General features: G+C 38.6%; 1 protein-coding gene across 2 annotated transcripts in view; it reads left to right on the top strand.

Moving 5' to 3' along the window:
• Nucleotides 1–19,024, top strand: part of TRABD (TraB domain containing) — a 33,644-nt gene extending 14,620 nt beyond the window's left edge. Inside the window, exons 3-10 of one of the 2 annotated variants that reach the window (XM_071733801.1) lie at nucleotides 410–546; nucleotides 679–845; nucleotides 1,754–1,894; nucleotides 7,002–7,112; nucleotides 8,455–8,594; nucleotides 10,802–10,974; nucleotides 13,549–13,660; nucleotides 14,441–19,024. In XM_071733801.1, coding sequence (XP_071589902.1) covers nucleotides 711–845; nucleotides 1,754–1,894; nucleotides 7,002–7,112; nucleotides 8,455–8,594; nucleotides 10,802–10,974; nucleotides 13,549–13,660; nucleotides 14,441–14,618 — 990 coding nt within the window. In that variant the 5' untranslated portion in view covers nucleotides 410–546; nucleotides 679–710 and the 3' untranslated portion in view covers nucleotides 14,619–19,024. The remainder of the gene's footprint in view (nucleotides 1–409; nucleotides 547–678; nucleotides 846–1,753; nucleotides 1,895–7,001; nucleotides 7,113–8,454; nucleotides 8,595–10,801; nucleotides 10,975–13,548; nucleotides 13,661–14,440) is intronic. The other variant, XM_071733800.1, reaches the window with a different exon arrangement.
• The last annotated feature ends 869 nt before the right edge of the window (nucleotides 19,025–19,893 follow it).

Raw genomic sequence — 19,893 nt, 5'->3', positions numbered from 1 at the left:
ATCTTCATGTTTTCCATGGCAAGCCTGACATAGACAGGCTGAACTCACATTTTACCATTTTGATCTTAAATAGTTGGCTGTTGAAACTAAGGAAGAATGATTGGTTCCCTGACCTGAATACCTTATCAGTTTTAATTTTCAGTTATATACTGATCTCTGGTGTGTTAATCACAGAAAAGGCTAAGACTGGTACAGTAGTTTTCCTACATGTGCCAATATGTGCAGCTGACTTTACCAGCATACTCACACCATTATACATGTGTTGCTATTGTTTATACAGATAAAATCCCAGAAGGGAATGCTCTTGTTCTGGAATTTAAGACATGCTTTTTTAAATTTTATTTTCCGATTTAGTGTATACATTTTCTAAGTATTCTTTGCTTCTCTGTCCACCTCACCTGCCACACAGCTTCTCTCTTTCCCTTACTGAACTGCATGGACAGCCTGTCCCAGTGTCCACAGGGTAGGAAACCTGGACTGAGACCCATGCTTGGAGGCAGCCTCTCCAGTGGTGGCACTCTCAATGATGTAGCCTCAGAATTGAATGTAAGATTACAGTGGTAAATCAACGGCCTTTTAGCTCTGCTCTGCTGTTTAGTGGCAACATTTTTATTTTCTGTTTTACTTGCTTGCACTTTATGGTGATGTGTGCTTTTCTATTTTTATTTACATTTATAGCTGACGCAGATGCATTTAAAATTCTCCTGGAGATGAAGATGAAGAAGAGGCAGAAAAAGCCTACTTTGCCAAGCACTGTGACTGAGCTTGGCACTGAGGATGGTTCTCAAGTTTATGTGGTTGGAACGGCCCATTTCAGTGACAGCAGCAAAAAGGATGTAGTGAAAGTGAGTACTAAGTGGGAGTCCTTCAGCAGCACGTTTGTAATGATGCCAAATTAAGCAGTAAGAATGAAATCCCTCTCTCTGACTTGGTTCTGAGCTAAACCCTCCAGGTTCTTTTTTTTCTGGTTAGCTGTTGGAGGGCTGATAATTTTTGGATACTATACATTGCTTTTGCATTTCAAATATTTTAATTTTTCCTTAAACAACAAATGCAGATACATTGTGGGTGTTAAAAGTAGAAGTCTCATGGTACAGTAGAAGTTGCCATGATACAGCACCACATCACACAGGCAGTGCATACTGTGGTTGCTGCAAGCTCATTGTGATGGGGATGTGCTGAGAAGATGCAAAGCCTAGAACAAAAACTGCAGTTTAAAATTTCTCTGTGCCTGTGGTGTATAATACTGAGCTGTAAAACTGTGCTGCCCCAAACCTGGATTCCATTCTCAAGGTGCAAATAGGTGCAAGGGTCTAGTGAATGCAGTAACTGTTTCATGCTGTACCTTATGCAAAGTCTGCAGTTCAGAGTGGCTTTATTCTGTGGGGGCCAGAAAGGGAGGAATCTTGTGCCAGAATCATTAAGCTTATTCTAGCTCTGACTGCAAATTATCAGAGTATGATAAAAGGGACTTAATGAATGTGAAAAATTTAAAATCAAAATTTCCATTCTCCCCTTGTCCAGTGTTCTCCATCTTCCTATCCCAAAGCCTTCAGGAACTAAAGCATTTCACTGTAATCTTTCTTAATGTTTTTATCAATGTATAGCTGCTTGGAGAAGTCTATCTTCTAATTGAAAATGATTGGTTGGAATGTGCTTTTATTAAGTTCTTTTTCTTGTGAAAATAGTGATACTGTCTGCTTTTCTGTTTAGTCCTTCCTAAACTTGTGTAAATTAATTCATCTTTTTTTAGACAATACAAGAAGTGCAGCCTGATGTAGTTGTGGTGGAACTATGCCAATACAGAGTTTCTATGTTAAAGATGGATGAAAAGACATTATTAAAGGAAGCCAAAGAAATAAACCTGGAAAAACTTCAACAAGCTATAAAGCAGGTATGAATCCCACAGTGAAAATTAAAGGTTTGTCTTATGAGCAATTTATCAAGTTACATCAAAAAAAGTGTTCTTAGCTGCTGGGAACCTAATGCTATTCACCTAGGTAAGAATGCCACTACAATGGCAAAGTTAGGTTTGGATTTGGTAGTTTTTTCAGAGAGATTATTGAGGGCTTCTGTTCAACAATGGAATACTTTGCACAGTTGTTGACTTCAGCAGGAATCCTCCTGGGTTTACCAGTTGCTCCATTTGCAGGACATAAGTCCAACTTTGTAACTCTAATGCTCTACTAATATATTTGAACATCATTCCTGTAATCTGCATCTGTATCACAAGTATTTCAGGAGCACTTAATTCTGGTATTGTGTGTCCTGATCTGTGTAGCTGCATTCCTTCTTAGTCCTAGAGTGTAGCTCTTTCTTTTTAATTTGCATCCCCCTGTCTTTTGAGTAGTTTCTAATTAACAGTAGGCCTTGAGGGATTTTTTTTTTTTCCTAATCTGGGCTCAAAAGTGTTGGAATTCTATTCAAATTATTACTCTGGCAGCTGGACACCATAGAGGATGTGTGTGCAAAACAAGTATTTCCTGTATTTTTTCAGTTTCACCCATTCAACTTATATTTAAGTAACTTTAAGCTAGGCACAAAGTTGACTTAAAAATGGCAAGATATTTGACTAGAATGGCAGTATGTGGCCAATAATAAAAAGAGGGTCCGGTGCCCAGATGAATGAACAGATCCATGGATTGTTATTTTGACTGTGTGACAATTATATAGTGGAATTATTTTATTGATGTAATTGGGGAATTGGCAGGAGTACACACCTCATAAGAATATAACCTGCATCTACACAGAAGCACTTGGAGTGGCTCAGAGCTGGTCTGCCTGTGTGTGTGTGCACAGTGTCTTGGTGCAGGCTTTTCTGACTCAATATTGAGTTAGGTAATAATGTGTCTTTCCTGTTTTCTTTATTTATGTCCTAGCAAAGGGAAGAACATTGCAAAACAGTTGCATATTGCATGAATTACTGCATCCATCTGTTTATTTTAGGTAAGGTGGCTTACTCTGATGCATGTAGCCAAAATAATGCATGTTCACAGCAACCAGAGCAGCATAGCTGGAGTGGGGGTCTTCTGACCTAGTAGACAGACAGAGGAGCCTTTTTTTCAGTATCAAAGGTAAATGCAACAGGTTTTTTTTCTGTGTTTCTCTGGTAAGAGCAAAAGATCAATGAAAGCAAAATAGTGGACTTTTTTTCTCTGTGATGTAAATTTGTGTTGGCAGCTTTGTAATTAGCACTTCATTCCAGGGCATGAAGGGGTCTTGTGTACAGACAGTAAGATAGAGGCTATAGTGATTCCAAAGGCAATTCTTCCTATTGTTACAGCTCAACCTTAGTCTACTTTGTCACCAGGGATAATGCAAATAATAAAATTTGTATGTTGTGACTTTAACATAATGTATTTCTCCATTTGTAATCTCAAAAAAACAACCCTGAAACCATGCCCTTCCTCCTTTGAATCATAGAATCATAGAATTGGCTGGGTTGGAAGGGACCTCAGAGATCATCTGATCATCTGATCATTTGATTCAGTAGCAGCATGGGTTATATAGGGAAAACCAGGAAAAATAGTCCAGCTATCTCATGCTAACTTACAGTATGTTTTTCTCCAGTAAAAATTAAACCAGCTGGTAAACCAGCTCAGTCATGCTTCAATTCGACTCATGGAAATGTGTGTTTGGGCCCAAATATTACACTGAAAGTCAAAGCTGCTTGTAATTTTCCCCCAGGTATCAAATTGGAAAAAGAAAACTGAATTTTCAAAATCACTTGTGTAAAAGTTGTGTTTCATTGGTCTTATCTGAAGTTGGAAGCTGAGTAGTGTGTTAATGTGTATAACTACTATTATCACGCTTGCAGAGGGTCACAGGTAGTCACAGCTTATCAAACTGTGATAAAACAGCCTTCCTCAAGCCCCTCCTTGAATTTCAAAACCCTCACAGTTACAATAAGTTGTAACTTATCAGTTAGCTTTCCATTAAGCAAAGCAACACAATGCAAACTGGTACCTGACTCAAATGCAGATTACCTGAAAGATGCACAGTAACAGTTGGCTTAAAAAAACTGGTAAGACAGGTTTTGTCTTATCTTCTCCCCTGGCTTCCTGTTTCCACTTTTAACTCCTGTGTCCATACCATGCCTGTGTGATCAAGGTTTGCTTTTTTAGCTGTACGTGCATGATTGCTGGTCCTGACCCTGGGGAGGAGATGTGAAACCTTTTTCTGTGGCAGAGTAGAAAGTAAGCTGGTGGCAGCAAAATCTTAGCTCAAAGTAGTTTTTTTTTAATCTATTGCTTTAGGTTGAAGTTACCTAATTTTGTAATTTTTTTTTTCAATGCTTCCACCAATGAAAAAGTTCAGCTACAACCCTTTGTGTTTAGATAACCTACAGGATTGTCCTATTAAATAAAATTGATATGATGTGAATTGGTAGATGGTAAGTACATCCATCCATGTACTGCAGGCTGTTGTCACTTGCTACCTTCACTTTTCCTTTCAAGTCTGACTGTTGTCCTCAGAGAACAACAGACATCATAACCTCCAACACACTTGGAGCAGTCAGAGAACCATCTCCAGGTGACCAGGCTGTGTTTGCACTGGGCTGTGTCCATGGGAATTAAGGTTTTTAAAAGAAATCCAGGGGACTAAAATACAAAGGGTTTGTGTCTGCCCACAGTTCTGCAGTTTGTTTTGGATCGGTGACTTGTTACAGAGTTGAAGAGCAGCCCCAGGGCCCCTTCCTTAGGCTGGAAGCATTTCTGTGCTGAGTGGTGGAAGATGAGGCTGCTTCAGAAGCCCTCTGGTAGCTGCCAGAGGAAAGGCATTAGAACCTGCAGTTGTATTTTGCCTGGGTATTCTTCTTTTCACTGCCTCCATGCTAGTCATATTGACCACCAGAGAACATCTTCCTCAGTATCCTTTCCAATCTCTTCTCATTTGGTATTTCTTTGCATGTTTTCTAGTTCAAGTATTATTTTCAAGGACTCTGCTATTGTGCAGCACTGTATTGTTTTTTCTACTTTGTTCATTTCTTGGTAATCCCTTGACTTTTCTTCTTTCTGACTGCTAATGAACACTGGGATGCTAAAATTGGTATTTTGCTTATTTTGCTTTCTCTGTCCCTACCTGCTAATAGCTCTGTATCCCTCTGCCTGTGCAGTTAAGTTTCCAGCTATTTGTGCACTGTTGCATCTAAACTGTGCATTTGCTGCAGTTGCATCTGAACTGTGACATTGTTGCCAGCCATTCAGAGCCTAATGGTTTTTTGTGGTCCAGCTTTCTTTTATCAGACACTGAGTTATCTGGTATTGGTAATAACCTCTTATACTGTTTTGCTTCTGGTATTTTTGCACATTATGCTTTTTATCCTCACTTTTTGGTGACTGTCTGGTTGTTGCTACGTCTGGCTGCTTGTCACCTTTTATCTCATTGATGCTTACTAAATATGGCAGGCACAGAGTTTCAGGCAGGTTAACAGCACAAGTGACTTGCACACACTTCAAAGATGCCTCTTTCTGTTAGCCAGCAAGAAGAGTCTTTCTGTTATAGTGTAAAAATTTAACTACAAATACATCAGTCCTGAAGGGGAGATCAGCCAGCAAATAAATTCAAACTGCATTATCCTAGTTTTCTTTCTGAGCTTCTGGAAGCCCTTTTCTCCCAAGCTTTTGAGCTGATCTCAAGGATACTGAGACTCCTTTTTTTCTCTGACTTCTTTGTTCTTTGTCTCTCACCAGCAGCCCAGCACCCTGTATTTATGCCATGTTTGCTAGTTTGTAGCATGATAGAGCAAATAAACATCATACTTTAAAAACAGCACCTCTCTTTTGCCAGTTCTGGTTGCCAGTCTCAGTGGCTCTTGAATCTATTTAGCTGCAGAAGATGCCCTGCAGCCTGTGGGTAGGGCACAAGCATCAGATGTGGCACAGGGTGGGTCATTTCAGCACAGCCCTGGGAGTAAGGAGGGGAGTTCATGGCCTTCCTTTGATAACTTCAAACAGTTGTAAACAACTTGAGCTGTTCTATGTAACTTCATCTTCAGATGTGTGAAGCTGGTGGTACAGCAGGAAATTAACCTTTGGCAAGGGAAGAGGGAAGGCCCCTTTTGGGAGCTGTGTGTGGGCTGATACCAAGTTGGAGGAGATGTGTGACCATGGTGCAGGTTATGTCTGGGGATGGGTAATGCTCAGCCACTGAGTCTTGATTGTAAGAATAACTGGTTGAAGATGTCCAGAACTGGACAAAAGAAGCAGTTTGAATGGATTTATTTGAGGTGTTCTTTCAGCCTTTTTGTAAAATGATTGGGAAGGGCAATTTTGCATAAGTATATATAGGATAATTTTTTTCTTTTTTTAAAAAAAGAGTCTTGATTTTTAGATCTCAGTTAAAAAAATAATGAACTGCAAGGAGAGGCCTTCAGTCTGCTTGTGGGAGTGAGTCATACTCAAGGATTTTTTCTGAGGTCGTGTGTGCTGAAGTAGTGCACAACAATTTCTTGCACAATACTGGATTCTCAGTGTTTCTGTGTTTGTGACCCAGTCCCCAGCATAGTGTTTCCTAGGATTGTGGACATGTTTATGATGAGACCACAGCTGTTTCCCTTTCAGTATCTCCATACTGTGGCATTCACTGCTCATTCAGTGAAATATACTCTGGTGGTCTCTTTTTTTCTCTAACCAGATAGATCAAGAAAAATTAAATACACAATGTGAACTGTTCTACCTTTCAGTTATTCAGGCACTTTGTTCAAGCAGGTAGAGTACATATAGACTAAAGTCTGGATGCCCTCCTTTCTTTTCTTAACTCTGCCGTGCATTTTTGTTGAATGATAGAATATTTTGGTCAGACACTGAAGTGAAAAGCTACTTCAAAATTGATACAAGCTGAAATAAATGCTTTGTAGAGAATTGGGTCTCAAAGGTAGCTTCAGTGCTGCTTCTTCACAAAAGTAATGTGTTTTTTGTCACTATGAACAGTACATTCTTCTTCTGAGGAAGCCATATAGCTTGTTGACTTTTTTTTTTAATATGTTTTTCTTCTTCCAGAATGGAGTCATGTCTGGATTGATGCAGATGCTGCTTCTGAAGGTTTCTGCTCACATCACAGAACAGCTGGGAATGGCCCCTGGAGGAGAATTCAGGGAGGCTTTCAAAGAGGTACGAACTTGAGAATGGTGTTTCTGAGGTCAAATCAGTGGCCTTTTGTCAAACTAAATAAAATTTGTTAGTGACTCAAAAAGAGCTCTCTGAGAAGCAGTAGGAATCATCTTGGGCTTCAGAGTGTACTTGAAAGCACAGAGGTTTGTAGCCCTAAATGGCATGAAAGCAACTCCAAAAAAAATGCTTCAAGTAAGGGTTTTTCTCAGTAATGTTTCTGATGGCATTTATTTTAATTACTAATTGATTTATTTTGTTCCTGCTAAGTAATTACTTTTAAATTCTGGATATGGATCCTGTTACTGCTGACAGTGTGTCAGGGTTTCAGGCTGGGAAAACCAACTCTAAAGCATTAGTGATATCTAAGAAAGATTGTTTGGGAAACTGAGATATCTGTTCTGTTACTCATATCTGGTCTTTTAACATTCCCTTTTGTACTACTGCCAGCTGTGATACTGGGAAGTAAATTGTAGCTGGACCTATATTTGTATCACACCTACTCTTTATTTGTCTTGGTGTCACCTTGCAGAACAGATCTTGCTGTTTCATGTAAACTAGTAAGGCAATCTGAGACTACATAGCTGTTAAAGAATCTGGAAAAAATTTTGGTTTTAGCCTTAAAAATTGAAAACTGTTTCAAGGATTATTTTCCTGAGTATTCAGATTAGAGTGAAACATTTTAAGTGGGAAGTAAATTATATATATGTATACACACACACACACATTAGCTCTGTCCTGTTCTAAAGTGGTTGTTTGAAATATTAAACAGATATGGTTGTTTTTTTCCTTCAAGTATGTAGGAAAGAATTTTCTAGAAATTTAGGACTGTGCCAAAATTTGTCAGTCTAAGCTAAAGCGAAGTGTCACCTCACTTTGTCATGTGGTATCTGTCATGTGGCTCTTGTTTCATAAGCTCCTTCCTAAAAAGGTTTTACCATGACAAACTGATAGGTTAGTGATCCTGACAAATCCTAGGTAAAAGCAAAATGACCCCAGTTATTTCAGCCTAGACTTTGTTCAGCCCCAGGTAAATATTGAGCCCCATCTGTTCACCTCAAGTAAGGAGCTTTCTGTTTAACTAAACATAACCTGGTGAGTAAGGCATTACAACCTGATGTTTCTACTACAATATACCTGCTGTGTTTTGTAGCTGATGTATTCCTTTATGAAACACTTATCTTGGAAATTTTATTTACTGCAAAACTGAAATATTTTTGATGTTGAAGTATGAGGCTATTTTCCACTTTTTAAAAATACCCTGTATAACACAGTAAAAGAAGCTTTTAATAAGGTTGTACTGTGCTGCAGTATGAAATGTTGACTAGTGATTTGTATCTTTCAGGCCAGTAAAGTACCTTTCTGTAAATTCCATCTTGGAGACCGACCCATCCCTGTTACATTTAAGAGGGCAATTGCTGCACTTTCTTTCTGGCAAAAAGTCAAACTTGCTTGGGGTCTTTGCTTCTTATCTGACCCAATCAGGTATGAATAAGTATCTCATATGTTTACTGGGGTAAATGGTTTAATGATTCAGTTCTGCTTTAGTACAAACTAGAAGTCCTTGGTACCTGGTCTGTAAAACTTGAAGTTAGAGAGAAAGTAAATATACAAAATACCTTGCAATAATCCATATTTTTTTACGATAGCTGGCTTTCTGATCTTGTTCCAGCTTTTTCTTTCATTTTTGTTGATACATTGCTTCCAGGTGAACTGAAAGATTTTGTACTGAGGAATTCCTAGTGTACTTAAGAGGGGAAAAAAAAGTTTATTTTTATGTTGGAAATAAAATATTTCCCACTATCATTTGTAAATATTCTAAACAGAAGAGAGTAGGGCCTCAACATATTAAATTATACTTCCTTAAGAGCTGCAAAGACTTGGGCTTGCTGTGCTCAATTGCATCTGGATCAGGGCAGCTTGAATACTGAATTTGCTGTCTAAGCAGGTTTTTGGAACAAGAGAAAATGTTTTAAAGTCTGGGCAACATGACTTCATTATTACTGCCTTTATAAAAGGACAGTGTTAGGAACTTTTGCCTTATGGTAATGCTTCTCAGACAGCTATTCTCTTGCTCAATTTGGGTTCCTCTGCTCTTCAGAGACATCCCTGTGCCAAATTTGCGTCCTCTTTCCACAAGTAGATGTGTGATACCTTGCTTGAACTGGGTGAGAGAGATGTGCAGCTGTCATGCTAAATTCAGTCTGTTCTTACAAGGCTCACAGTGGTGAGAGGTTTACCAGAAATGGGTTCTCTGTGCACGTGGTCCATGAATCTCAGTGCCTTCCTCATACCTCATTATGGGAGCTCTGCACAACTCATGAAGTGATCTATGGCATTTTTTCCAGGCTTTCAAAATTGGGCCAGGACTCAAACTGTGCTTGGCACAGTCAAACCTTCTGTTTCCCAGTTATAGCATTTGCTCAATTGTCATTTCCTGTAAATACTTGCTGTTATATTAATCTGTGAAATGAGTTTGACCTTCTTTCAATCCATTAACTACAGTCCATGTGCTCAGTAAGTTTTCTTACTACTCTAATATTATCGTGAAGCTATTTGCAGGCTTTTGGGAGACATTGCAGGAGATATTTCTCTGCTGTTTCCCCCGTTTTTTTAATCATCATTAAGAACATTCTGATTTTCAACTGCATTATTAAGATAACTGTGTTATATGCACACTAGCTTCCCACTGGAGCTTGAACATAACATCTCAGGTTTTGTTGTACAATTGATGGATCTGCTATGTTGATTTTTAAAAAGAACATGTGGATAGGGATTGAAAAGGGAAGGTGCTTATAATGGGGAAGTTGTTGGGGTATTATGCACCCAGCCATCAACATGAGATTCTGTGGAAAACAGAATAATAATTCAACATCAGATTTCTGTTAGTCTGATGTTTCTATGAGCTGGTGAAAGCTGGCAGTGAATTTCTGCTTTTGATTGTCCTGTTGACATTTATAGTGCTCTTTTGATCTTGAAAACTTAAGAAATCATCTTTGGCATCATTCTTCTGTAGACAGTGGTGCAAAACCAAATTATTCTGTTGCCACAGCCTGTGACTATGCCACAGCCTATGACTATAACACAGCTGGGAGAGCAAACAGAAGTTTTTAACAGCACCTATAAAAAATACAAAAAGCTCATTACATTTATTCCTACAGTTCATATTTATTGCCTGTCCATTTCCTATTGTTCTGTTCAGGTAGTTGATTTATAACTTTGACTTCCCTGCTGAAGACCTGTAATAAACACTAGGAACCTGCAGAATTCTTTCCATCCCCTCAGCCTGCACCTGTGCTTTTTTTGTTCCTTAAATAGAGCCTCTGTGTTCAGTGATCAGATCTTCTTCCTCAGGAGTGCTCTGTGTTGTCTCTTCTAAGCTTAGGAATGGGCACAGAAAGTGGGGCACCATGGCAACTATTTCCTTTGAAGCTCTTTTGCTCAGTTGAGGGAGCTGCCAGCTTTCAAACTGGGGTGAAAATCCAAGCAATTGACCTCTCCTCTTTCCCTCACTGTAGAGGAACTGTTAGGTATCTGGTTTTACAGGTTTAGGGAGTCGGTTTTGTTTGGGGGGAGGAGAACTGTAGCGTGTTTGTCATAATGTGGATAATACCCATTTGTCTTCATTCATTGACTTTACTGTACAGGCTTTAAAGCATAACAGATATTGAGAAAACTTGCCTTTCTTTCAGTAAAGATGACGTGGAGAAATGCAAACAGAAGGATTTACTGGAGCAGATGATGGCAGAAATGATTGGAGAGTTTCCTGATCTTCATCGAACGATTGTCTCAGAACGAGATATTTACCTGACCTACATGCTGAAGCAAGCAGCAAAGCAGATAGAGCTACCTCGAGCTTCAGAAAGTAATATCATAATCAGCAAGGTGTTCTTTGTGTACTGGTCCAAAGTTCAGTTCTTCTCTGGAAAGCTGGGATGTTCTGTTCATGTGTGCCACATTTCACTTTAGATCACAGTGCTTAAGAAATTAAAAAGGGGTAATACTCTTATGTTGCAGCCACCTATAGAAATAAATAATTTTTGTAGAGTAGATTCAATCATTAATCCTTTCTCATTATGCTGTTTAAAACTGGAAAATACATATTAGCCTGACAGTTTTTTCAAAAGGCAGGCAGCTGGTATTGCAGCATAGCACAGGACAGTCTAGACTTACATTGCCTGTCTCATTTCCACCTTGTTACCAACTTCATTATTAGCTCCTCAGGAGCATGTCTCTTGCTTGAAACTTGTGATTCTGCATGTTTCAGTATGGTATAGATATACAGCATGATTACATTTGTTTATCCTTTGGGAGTATTTTGCTGCTGTATGTGATCTGAATTCCATTCCTATATACAAGCACACTGAGATATGTGTTACCTCTTATTTGCTGTGTTAAGATACTGTTTGTAATCACTTCAGTGCAGACCTCTGGGGTACTGTCTTATGATTTAAAAAACAGCAAGGGGATTGCACTTCTTTCTTGTATCTCCCTTATCTAATATTACCTCAATGCTGCCTTCATCAAATTTGTCCAAACACAAAAGTACTTCCTATTAGCTCAGTTCATATGACTGAGGCACAGATGCATTCAATTACTTGGTCCATAGAGCAGGCTGAAAATTCAGTTTTATTGTTCATTCTGGCTGGGTCATGAGCTACAAGAGGAATTGTCTAGCAATTCCCCTGCCCTTTTTTTTCCCTCTAAATCTACCCTCTTAAAAGCTCAATTTCTGGATCACTGATTTAGTGGATGCCTGTGAAACTGGAAGGGGTTTATATGCATTATGAAGGACATAAAATAGAAGATGGGACAATATAAGACAGGAATGTGAGGGTCCACCTGACTGACAGTTTTGTGTCAGTCTCTTAGTTAACAAGAGACAATGCCAGAGATAGTTTTGTTTAGAAGCTGTGCATTTATATTATATACATATAATCTATGTTATGCATTTGTCCTCATGAGAGGCAAAAAGAAAAAAAGGAGGAAGAAAGTAAAATATACTTAGGACTCATAATAAAATACAGAACCCCACAGCTGAAGTGAGCAAAAATAGAGCATCAACACCATTGTCCAAGTCGTTTGCTAATGTAGATAAATTCCTAGAGGCTGTTTGATATTGGTCTGATATATTCCTAAATGAAGTCTGATTTGTTCCTGGCCTTTGTTTAACTATTTGCTTGGGTGAACTCTTCCAAAGATCTTGCAAATGAAACTTTCACACTTAGTTTTTCATTCTGTCTTTATTCCACATAGAATACTCTGAGAGAGGGATAAAAGCTCCTTTCTAAGTGTCAGGGTGCGCTTTAAACATTACTGGTGTCATCTTTGAATCCTGCCCAGAAGCAGGAACGTAGAGGTGGAGGCTGGAGGGCTGTTGATGTGCTGTGGACAGCCCATTTTGCTGAGGTGCTTTGTTCTGCCTCTGCTGTAGTTGCAGCTCCCACCTAAAGCAACCCTGGAACAGGCTGATGAGATGAAATGCAAGTCAAAAGAAACAATTTTGAAAATGTGTATAATAGTTCTAGTATTTTCAGTACAGTTCTGTTTCCTTTTCAGGGAGGAGGGAAGGAGAGGCTGCTTTTCTTTTACTTTTTCCTGGAAAAATCCAGAGTGGATATTTGTAGCAAGGCAGTGGAACTCAGATTTTGTATTTATGTATAATGTTCCCCATAGGAAAGCAGCCTAATCACTATTACTTAGAAAATACCCCGTGAATTATTTTAATTGTGGTGTGGCACCATTTTTTTGTTGGGGGAGAGGAAAAAAAAACTTTCAGGACCAATGTTTTGACTTCCACTGGGAATTAGGGAATGTGTATGGTAGATGGGAGGTGATGGTTAGAGCTGGTAGATGTTGCAGTAGCCTAACAGGGAGCAGGCAGCTGCTGCAGATGAAGGGTGTGGGTCTTGCTGTTCCTTGCTGTCTGTAACAGGCACCTTGGGAGGGGCAGGTGTGGTGCCAAGCACTGTTCTCTAATGGATCATTCTGCTTGGTAGCCCAGATCTTGTCACAATTGGGATGTGTGGCAGCTACCACTGTCCAGAGTGGTAGAGAAAGCTCTGTGTTCAGGGGACAGTGAAGCCCAGGGCTGTTCCTGACGAGTGGTACAAAAACATGACCCATACAGGAAGAAATCAGTTTAGCTTTCATCTGCTCAGCTTCTCTTCCTGGGGCTGCAGTGTGATCCCTGGCCAGGTCTGTTTACTTGGACAAACATTTCCTGAAAATCCAGAAACCATGCTGATTTTTTTTTTCATACTTTGAACATAAGAGGCAATAGGTGAAGTGTTAGCTTTTAGTATGTAATAGGCTTTTAACACGTAGTAGTAAGAGTCCCTACCTCTTGAAAAATCCTTTTGTAATCTCTCACATTACCTATTTATAGCTTGAAATTGTTTTGCTAATGTGTTCCTTTGTTTCTATCTGTCTTTCTCAGCTGAACCTAGAAAATATATCCCAGCTGTTGTAGTTGGTGTTGTTGGGATGGGCCATGTACCTGGAATTGAAAAGAACTGGAATTCTGACTTAAACATCCAGGAAATAATGAGGTAACATTTATCCTTTCATACATGTTGATGTAACAACTTCTCTTGCTAAAAGCAGCAATTATTGAGTTGAGGTTTGGTTGGTTGGTTTTGCTCTGTTTTGAAGAAACATCACTACTGTTATCCCTGCTCTGACAGCTCACTAACTTCCTGTGCAGTGCTTGTAGCTTGTAGCTAACAAAGGAAAAGAAAATATCAAAGGAAGCAAGTAAACAGTTGGATATTGAGGGAAGTAGAGATGGTAAGAAGCCCCTGCCTAGAAAGAAAATTCACTGATCCACAGTTAAGGCTTCTAAAATGAGAACTCAGATGAGGTCTGTAGAAGATGGTGAAAACAAAAACAGGTTCCAGTCTAGCTTAGGTAAATATAAATTGTTAGATTCCAGACTTCTGTTGTGTCAGGACACTGCTAGCTGTGGCAATCTTACTATCATTGCCCATAGCCTATTCTTAACTTTCTATGTAGAAGTAATATGTATACATTACAGTATTATTCAGGAAGTCTTGTCTTGCTTATTTTCTTAAGGTTATGGGCAAGTCAAAGTCGATAGCCATTAGGAGTGGCATAATACATAAAAAAAGCTTCTTCTACTTGTTCTTGTTACTACTTAATTCAGTTGTAGCTCTTGAAGATGAAAGAATGTTGTTTGTTTGTAACACATCTGTTACCTGAAAGTCTCCTGTACTAGAAGGGGGAAGGAAATAGAATCTTCGTTTTGACTGGAAAATGCCTGTGTTTTCTAGCTAGCAGGTGTTAATATGGTTTTCTATCTTCTGCTTCAGTGTGCCTCCTCCATCAGCTTCAAGTAAGGTTTTCAAATTTGTCATAAAAGCAACAGTTTTTGGACTGATGGGATATGGCTGCTACCGAATAGGCCAAAGGACGGTTCAGTTCTTTCTCTCGATGCCAGCAGCACAGAGCTATCTTCAGAAGCTGACAGAAATAAGGTCTCATCATTGAACCTAAAGTAGAGGCACTGTGTGAAGAAGGTGGCTGAAAAAGGGTGATAGAGGCAACAAATGTGAACTGTACTGAAAGAAGAATGAGGATTCTAGGCAGAGATGATGATGAACAAAGCTGAATTGCTGTATAATAGAAGATATGATACTAAAATTACACCAGCTATGAGCTAATATGAATATGTTTGATTCCTGGTAAGTGTGTTGCATGAAACTACATGATTCCAGAATGAGGTAAAAGAAATACGTGTGCAAATATGTATATTATATATATGCATACTTTATATATAATATATATTATTGATGATGCAGTACAGACAGCTTATAGAGTGTATGTTCATGACTTTTCCAGAGGAACAGAACAACACAGAGTAACCTAGTTGGCTGCATCTACTCCAAAGTTCAGGGACACTTGAATCAATTCTTTGCTTTTTTTTTTTTTTTTTTTTTTTTTTTGGCTTAGGGATAGTAATACCTAGTGGGTGTTTATGGTGCCAGACACTTTTATGTGTAATTTAGAATTCTCAATGTGTGTTTTATACTTAAAACATTTAGGCTTTTTTTAAACTGAAGAGCTTTCAAAAAATTTCAGAATTGTACAGGCTGTCATACGTACACTGCTCAAATTTTTTACAAGCCTTACTGAAGAACAGGAATGTTGCCTTTAGATTGCATCCCTTGCTACCACCACCACCAGTTGAATTGTCTTTTCTCCTGCATACAGAAGGTATAGCCACACCATCAGAATGCAGTGTGGTTTGTGTCAGATGTTTACAGAACACTCTGTTCCTCTAGATTAGCTTATTTAAACTGTATTATTTAGCCAAATCCTAATGGATTCAGTATTGTAAATTTAAGAGACTAGAACTACTGTACAATTTACTTTTGTTTCTCAGACCTTCATTTATTGGGACAAGAAGTCTGGAATTGATAGTACCTGCCCCTCATTTTTGATACATGAAAGTATTTTATTTATCAATGTAATTTCTCAGTGGATGAATATTTTAATCTATTTAATAGAAAAGCAATGTTCAATTTAGCTTTTCAAATTAGCTGTAGCATTTGGATTACCTGCTATTTATACATAGAATTATGGGTGCTTCAGACTGCTGTGATTTTTCTCTCTTAATTATCCAGGACTGCCATCATCGAGATATATTTCTTTTTTTTCTTTTTTTTCTTTTTTTTTTTTTTTCTTTTTTTTTTTTTAACCCTAGGTGTATATTTCATAGGAATTTTAGGTACCTTTTATACAGGATTTTCAATGATTGTAAAGTGCCCTCTGCAATTAGCTAGTCCCAGTTCAGCAACCCAGATAACTGTACCTGTCATATCAAAGTTTTAACCTGATGTATTTGAATAGAAGAGTCCCACTTGCTCCTTGGGCTCACATGCAGTTGCTTGTCACTTAAAGTGAAGTTTCTGTTTCCATTAATTTCTGGGAATGAAACACAGGAACCAGTGTGTGAGGCAGAAAGAGGAATAGGTGGTGTTTTGTGCTTCTTTGTTGGTTTTGGTTTCTTCAACAAAAAACAACAAACCACTTTTAGTAGGATATGTTTCCAAAGTATTGTGTTGGAAGTCCTTTTGTACAGTCTATTGTTTCCTGGAAGTATGTACATGTATCTTCTGTGCAGTGTTGTCTTTTTCAAGCTTTTCAAATGAAATTAAGGATCTAATGCTCCTCTTGGGGATGGCATTGACTTTGCTGGAAGCTGGTCTGTCCATGCAACCTGATGCTTTTCTGCCTTGCACTTTGAAAATTCTGAGTCCCAGTGCAGCAAATCATTTTAGTGCATGTTTATCTTTAAACCTAATAAATCTGACCCCATCCTGCAGAGTTCTTCAGATGATGCTAGGTGCTTCTGGATCTGGGCCTTACAGCAGTTGTGCAGGGAATAAACCTTAGCAAATAAGAATGGCAGCAATTCTTGGACACAAAGTGAAAACAATAATACAGACTATGGCAGAGGCAGGTCCTTTTATTTTCTGTCTATTAATGCTTAAGAATCCACCAGCCATCTCTATCAAGAAGAAAAGCAGCATTTGTAAACATTTTGTAGAAGACTAGAGTGACTGCCTGAATTTTGATTCCTGATTTTTTGGTAAAGGTTTAATGTTGTTTACAATTAAGAAGTCCTATTTGAATAATTCTGTTACATTTTATGTACATTTTTAAAATATGAAAGCAAAAGCTTAAGCTCATTCTTCTCCTGGCTTTATTGACATACCAAAATACTGTTTTGCTGATTGTTCTTTTGAGAATTTTTAGCTGGTAGAATTCAATATATTGAAGTTTTGCTTTAAGTTATCTACAGATTTTTGAGGTATCTGCAGATATTCTAAAAGCTCTGTAGATCTTTGATATCTGTGCTCAGGTAATTTTACACAAAAAAAAAAAAAAAACCAACAATAAAAAAACCACAAACAAATCTAAGGTAAATTTTAGGTACGAGCCTTAAACTTGGGTGGGACTAATGCTAAATGATTGTCATGGAGCATTCTTGCAGACTTAATGTTTTATGCTTTTTAGCCAGAAGTGATTACCATGTAAGTTGTCCATTCATTATTCAGTTATTCTCTAGAGTTAATACTTTACTGTTTCACTGTCTTTTTTCAAAGCATATCAGTAGATTCTTAAAGAAGCCTGTTTGTGGACAGAGAATTTGCAATTTATCTTCCCACTATTGCAAGTTGGCAGATCATACACATGCACTGTTCACTCTGGCACTGGAAAGCCTGAGTTGAGTTTCCAGAGCCAACAGTCCTATGAATTCATACATGAATGCTCAGTGTTGTGTTCAATGTGTTGTACTCTTTATGTAACATAATCTGTGGTTTAGGCCCATCCTTTTCTGTTCTAGTCAGTCCTTTCAGTGTTAACAGCATCCTGTAAAATTTAAATATATGTTGAATTGTCCCAGCCCCACCTCAACCTTATGAAGCCATATTGTATTTTTTTTTGTGACATGTACATCTGTTTCATGCATTTGTACATGTGATGTAAATTTGAAGTATTTTTAACAATGTGTGCCTTTACTCTAAAGTGATTTAAAGTAAACAGCAGTATGTTCTATGATATAAAAAAATAAAATATTTTAACCATCATTTCCGTCGAAGGCATTTATTTTCCGGTTAATCAGTAATTTTATTGAGAATACTGGTTAGCTAGAGCTAGCACATGATAATTTCACCAGCTAACTCATGTTTCTGAACAAGAAAGTCAGTTGGAGTAAATGCCTCCCACTGAAGGGCATCTGAGTGTAATGCTGAAGTAGGGAAACTAATTTACCTACCATATGCACTTGGTTAAGAGAAGAAGGGATGAGTTTCCCTGGTCTACTTTACATGCAGGGAGACATTTTTCAATGTGAGAACCTGAATTCAGGATCCAGAGTTAAGCATGGGGAGTGGACTTGTTGCTTTTCTTGTGATGTCACTCTAGTGCTCAGTTGTGCCAAGGAGCTGATGGCCTTAGTCCCAGTCCAGCAAGAAGCTCAAAACACTGGCCGAACATCAGGTACAGTCACTTGTGCTTAAAGTGCTGCCCTCTGTGTGGGAATTAAAGACCCTTTAAGTGGAAAAGGTGTTGAATTAGTGGCAAAAAAAAGAGGTCAATCTCTCAAACTGAGGCAGGTAAATCAATGTGACTGTACTTTAAAAAAAAAAAAAAAAGCTATTAATGAAAAAATCGTGTTTTCATACTGAGAGTAAGTATATATCATATGCTCTATGCCATACAGATAATGTAGTGGCTAAATAGTTTACTAATGGTATACTTTGTGAGTCAGCAATCTATACATTTTGATTGTACATGGGTAAAGGAAGGTTTGCTTGTGCAGTCCCATTGTCCTTGATCAGGCAAAGTTCCCTTAGGTTCCATTTGGAACCATGTCTGCAAAGAAGTGCTGGGTAAACATTTAAGTAGAGGGGAAAATAAAAAAAGGCACTTCAATACTGTAGTCAAATGGTGCCCACAGGACTGGCAGATGACACTTTCCTGCACAGCCCCTGATTTACCAGGTGCTGCTCAGTCAGGCAGCTGCAGTTTGCACGCCGTGGCACAGAAGGCAGCAGCTTCCTGAGTCTTGTTTGCCAGTGTTACTTGCATACCACCAGCCTAGGTCATATTTATGATGTCTTTTCTATACTGAATGCTGAACCAAATTTTAAAAATATATATTTTTAGGTGGGTTAATACTGCCTAGATTTTCACTGGGAGCTGTTTTTCTGTGTGTGTTGTAAAACATCTAAAAGGCACTGAGAAGTATCAAGTTATCTCAAAGTGTCGGGCAGTAGTGGGAACTACACGTGGAACACCTTGTTACTTGTGTAACTCCGAGATATTCATGTACATATTTTCCTGTTTCTTTCTAAAACTGAAATAAACTTCAACTTTAGACTTGAGTTTTTTGAGGTTGATTTTATTGCAGGAGAAAAGTCACTTTTCCAGTTCTGACTGACTGACAGACTTCTGTGTGGTGCTGCATCCTTTCAGTTGGCTGTGGAAATACGCATGGAAGACACAAATGCAGGACACAAAAAGCTTTAAAGATATACAACTAAAACTGGTCTGCTGACTGTTCACGTGAAAAAATACAACTGCTATGCATATCACCACAACATCAGGTCTTTTGGGTCTGAATGTGAAAGGGATGGGGAATGCCTGGAGCAGCTGTCCTGTTCAGCAGGTCCTAGCTGAAGAGGCAGGGAGGCTCTCGTTATTCTCTCTGCTGTGGCTTTGCCTTCTGCCAGCTGTGGAGCAAATGAAGCTTTTGATATTCCAGCAGCAAAGATGGGGCTGGCCTTATCCTCATCCAAGTTAGGGAAAAAGGTGGCAGCTGAGAGCATGTGTGCTCTCCATCACAAGGCCATGCCCTTGGGTCCTATTGCCCAACTCTAGCTCAATGCCCAGAGCTGCTGTGGAACAAGGTGAGGAACTGTTCACTTTTGCTTGTTTGACATTTTTTATTTTCATTTAAGTACAGTGCAGGGAGGCTCCAGTGGTGTTAGGTTGAGGGGAGGGAAGATGCAAGCTACCACTTTTCACAATGTTCTCATCCAAGATAGTTGGTGCCAATGCATCAAGACTGATGTATGAGGGAAACTGGAAAAAGAATCAGGTTTTTTTTTAAGATAAAACTCATTTATACACTTTTCATTAAAATAGGTTGTGTCTCCTCACAGCTAAATGACATTCTTTCAGTGGTAAAGTGTCCCAGCTTTTAACTACAGCGGTGCTTCACAAACTGAGCAAAGTAATTAAGAGTGATGTT

Source organism: Heliangelus exortis, chromosome 1, assembly GCF_036169615.1.
Source record: "Heliangelus exortis chromosome 1, bHelExo1.hap1, whole genome shotgun sequence".
Taxonomy (NCBI): domain Eukaryota; kingdom Metazoa; phylum Chordata; class Aves; order Apodiformes; family Trochilidae; genus Heliangelus; species Heliangelus exortis.
Note: the sequence above shows the minus strand (reverse complement) of the source record. Positions and strands in the feature narration are given on the sequence as shown.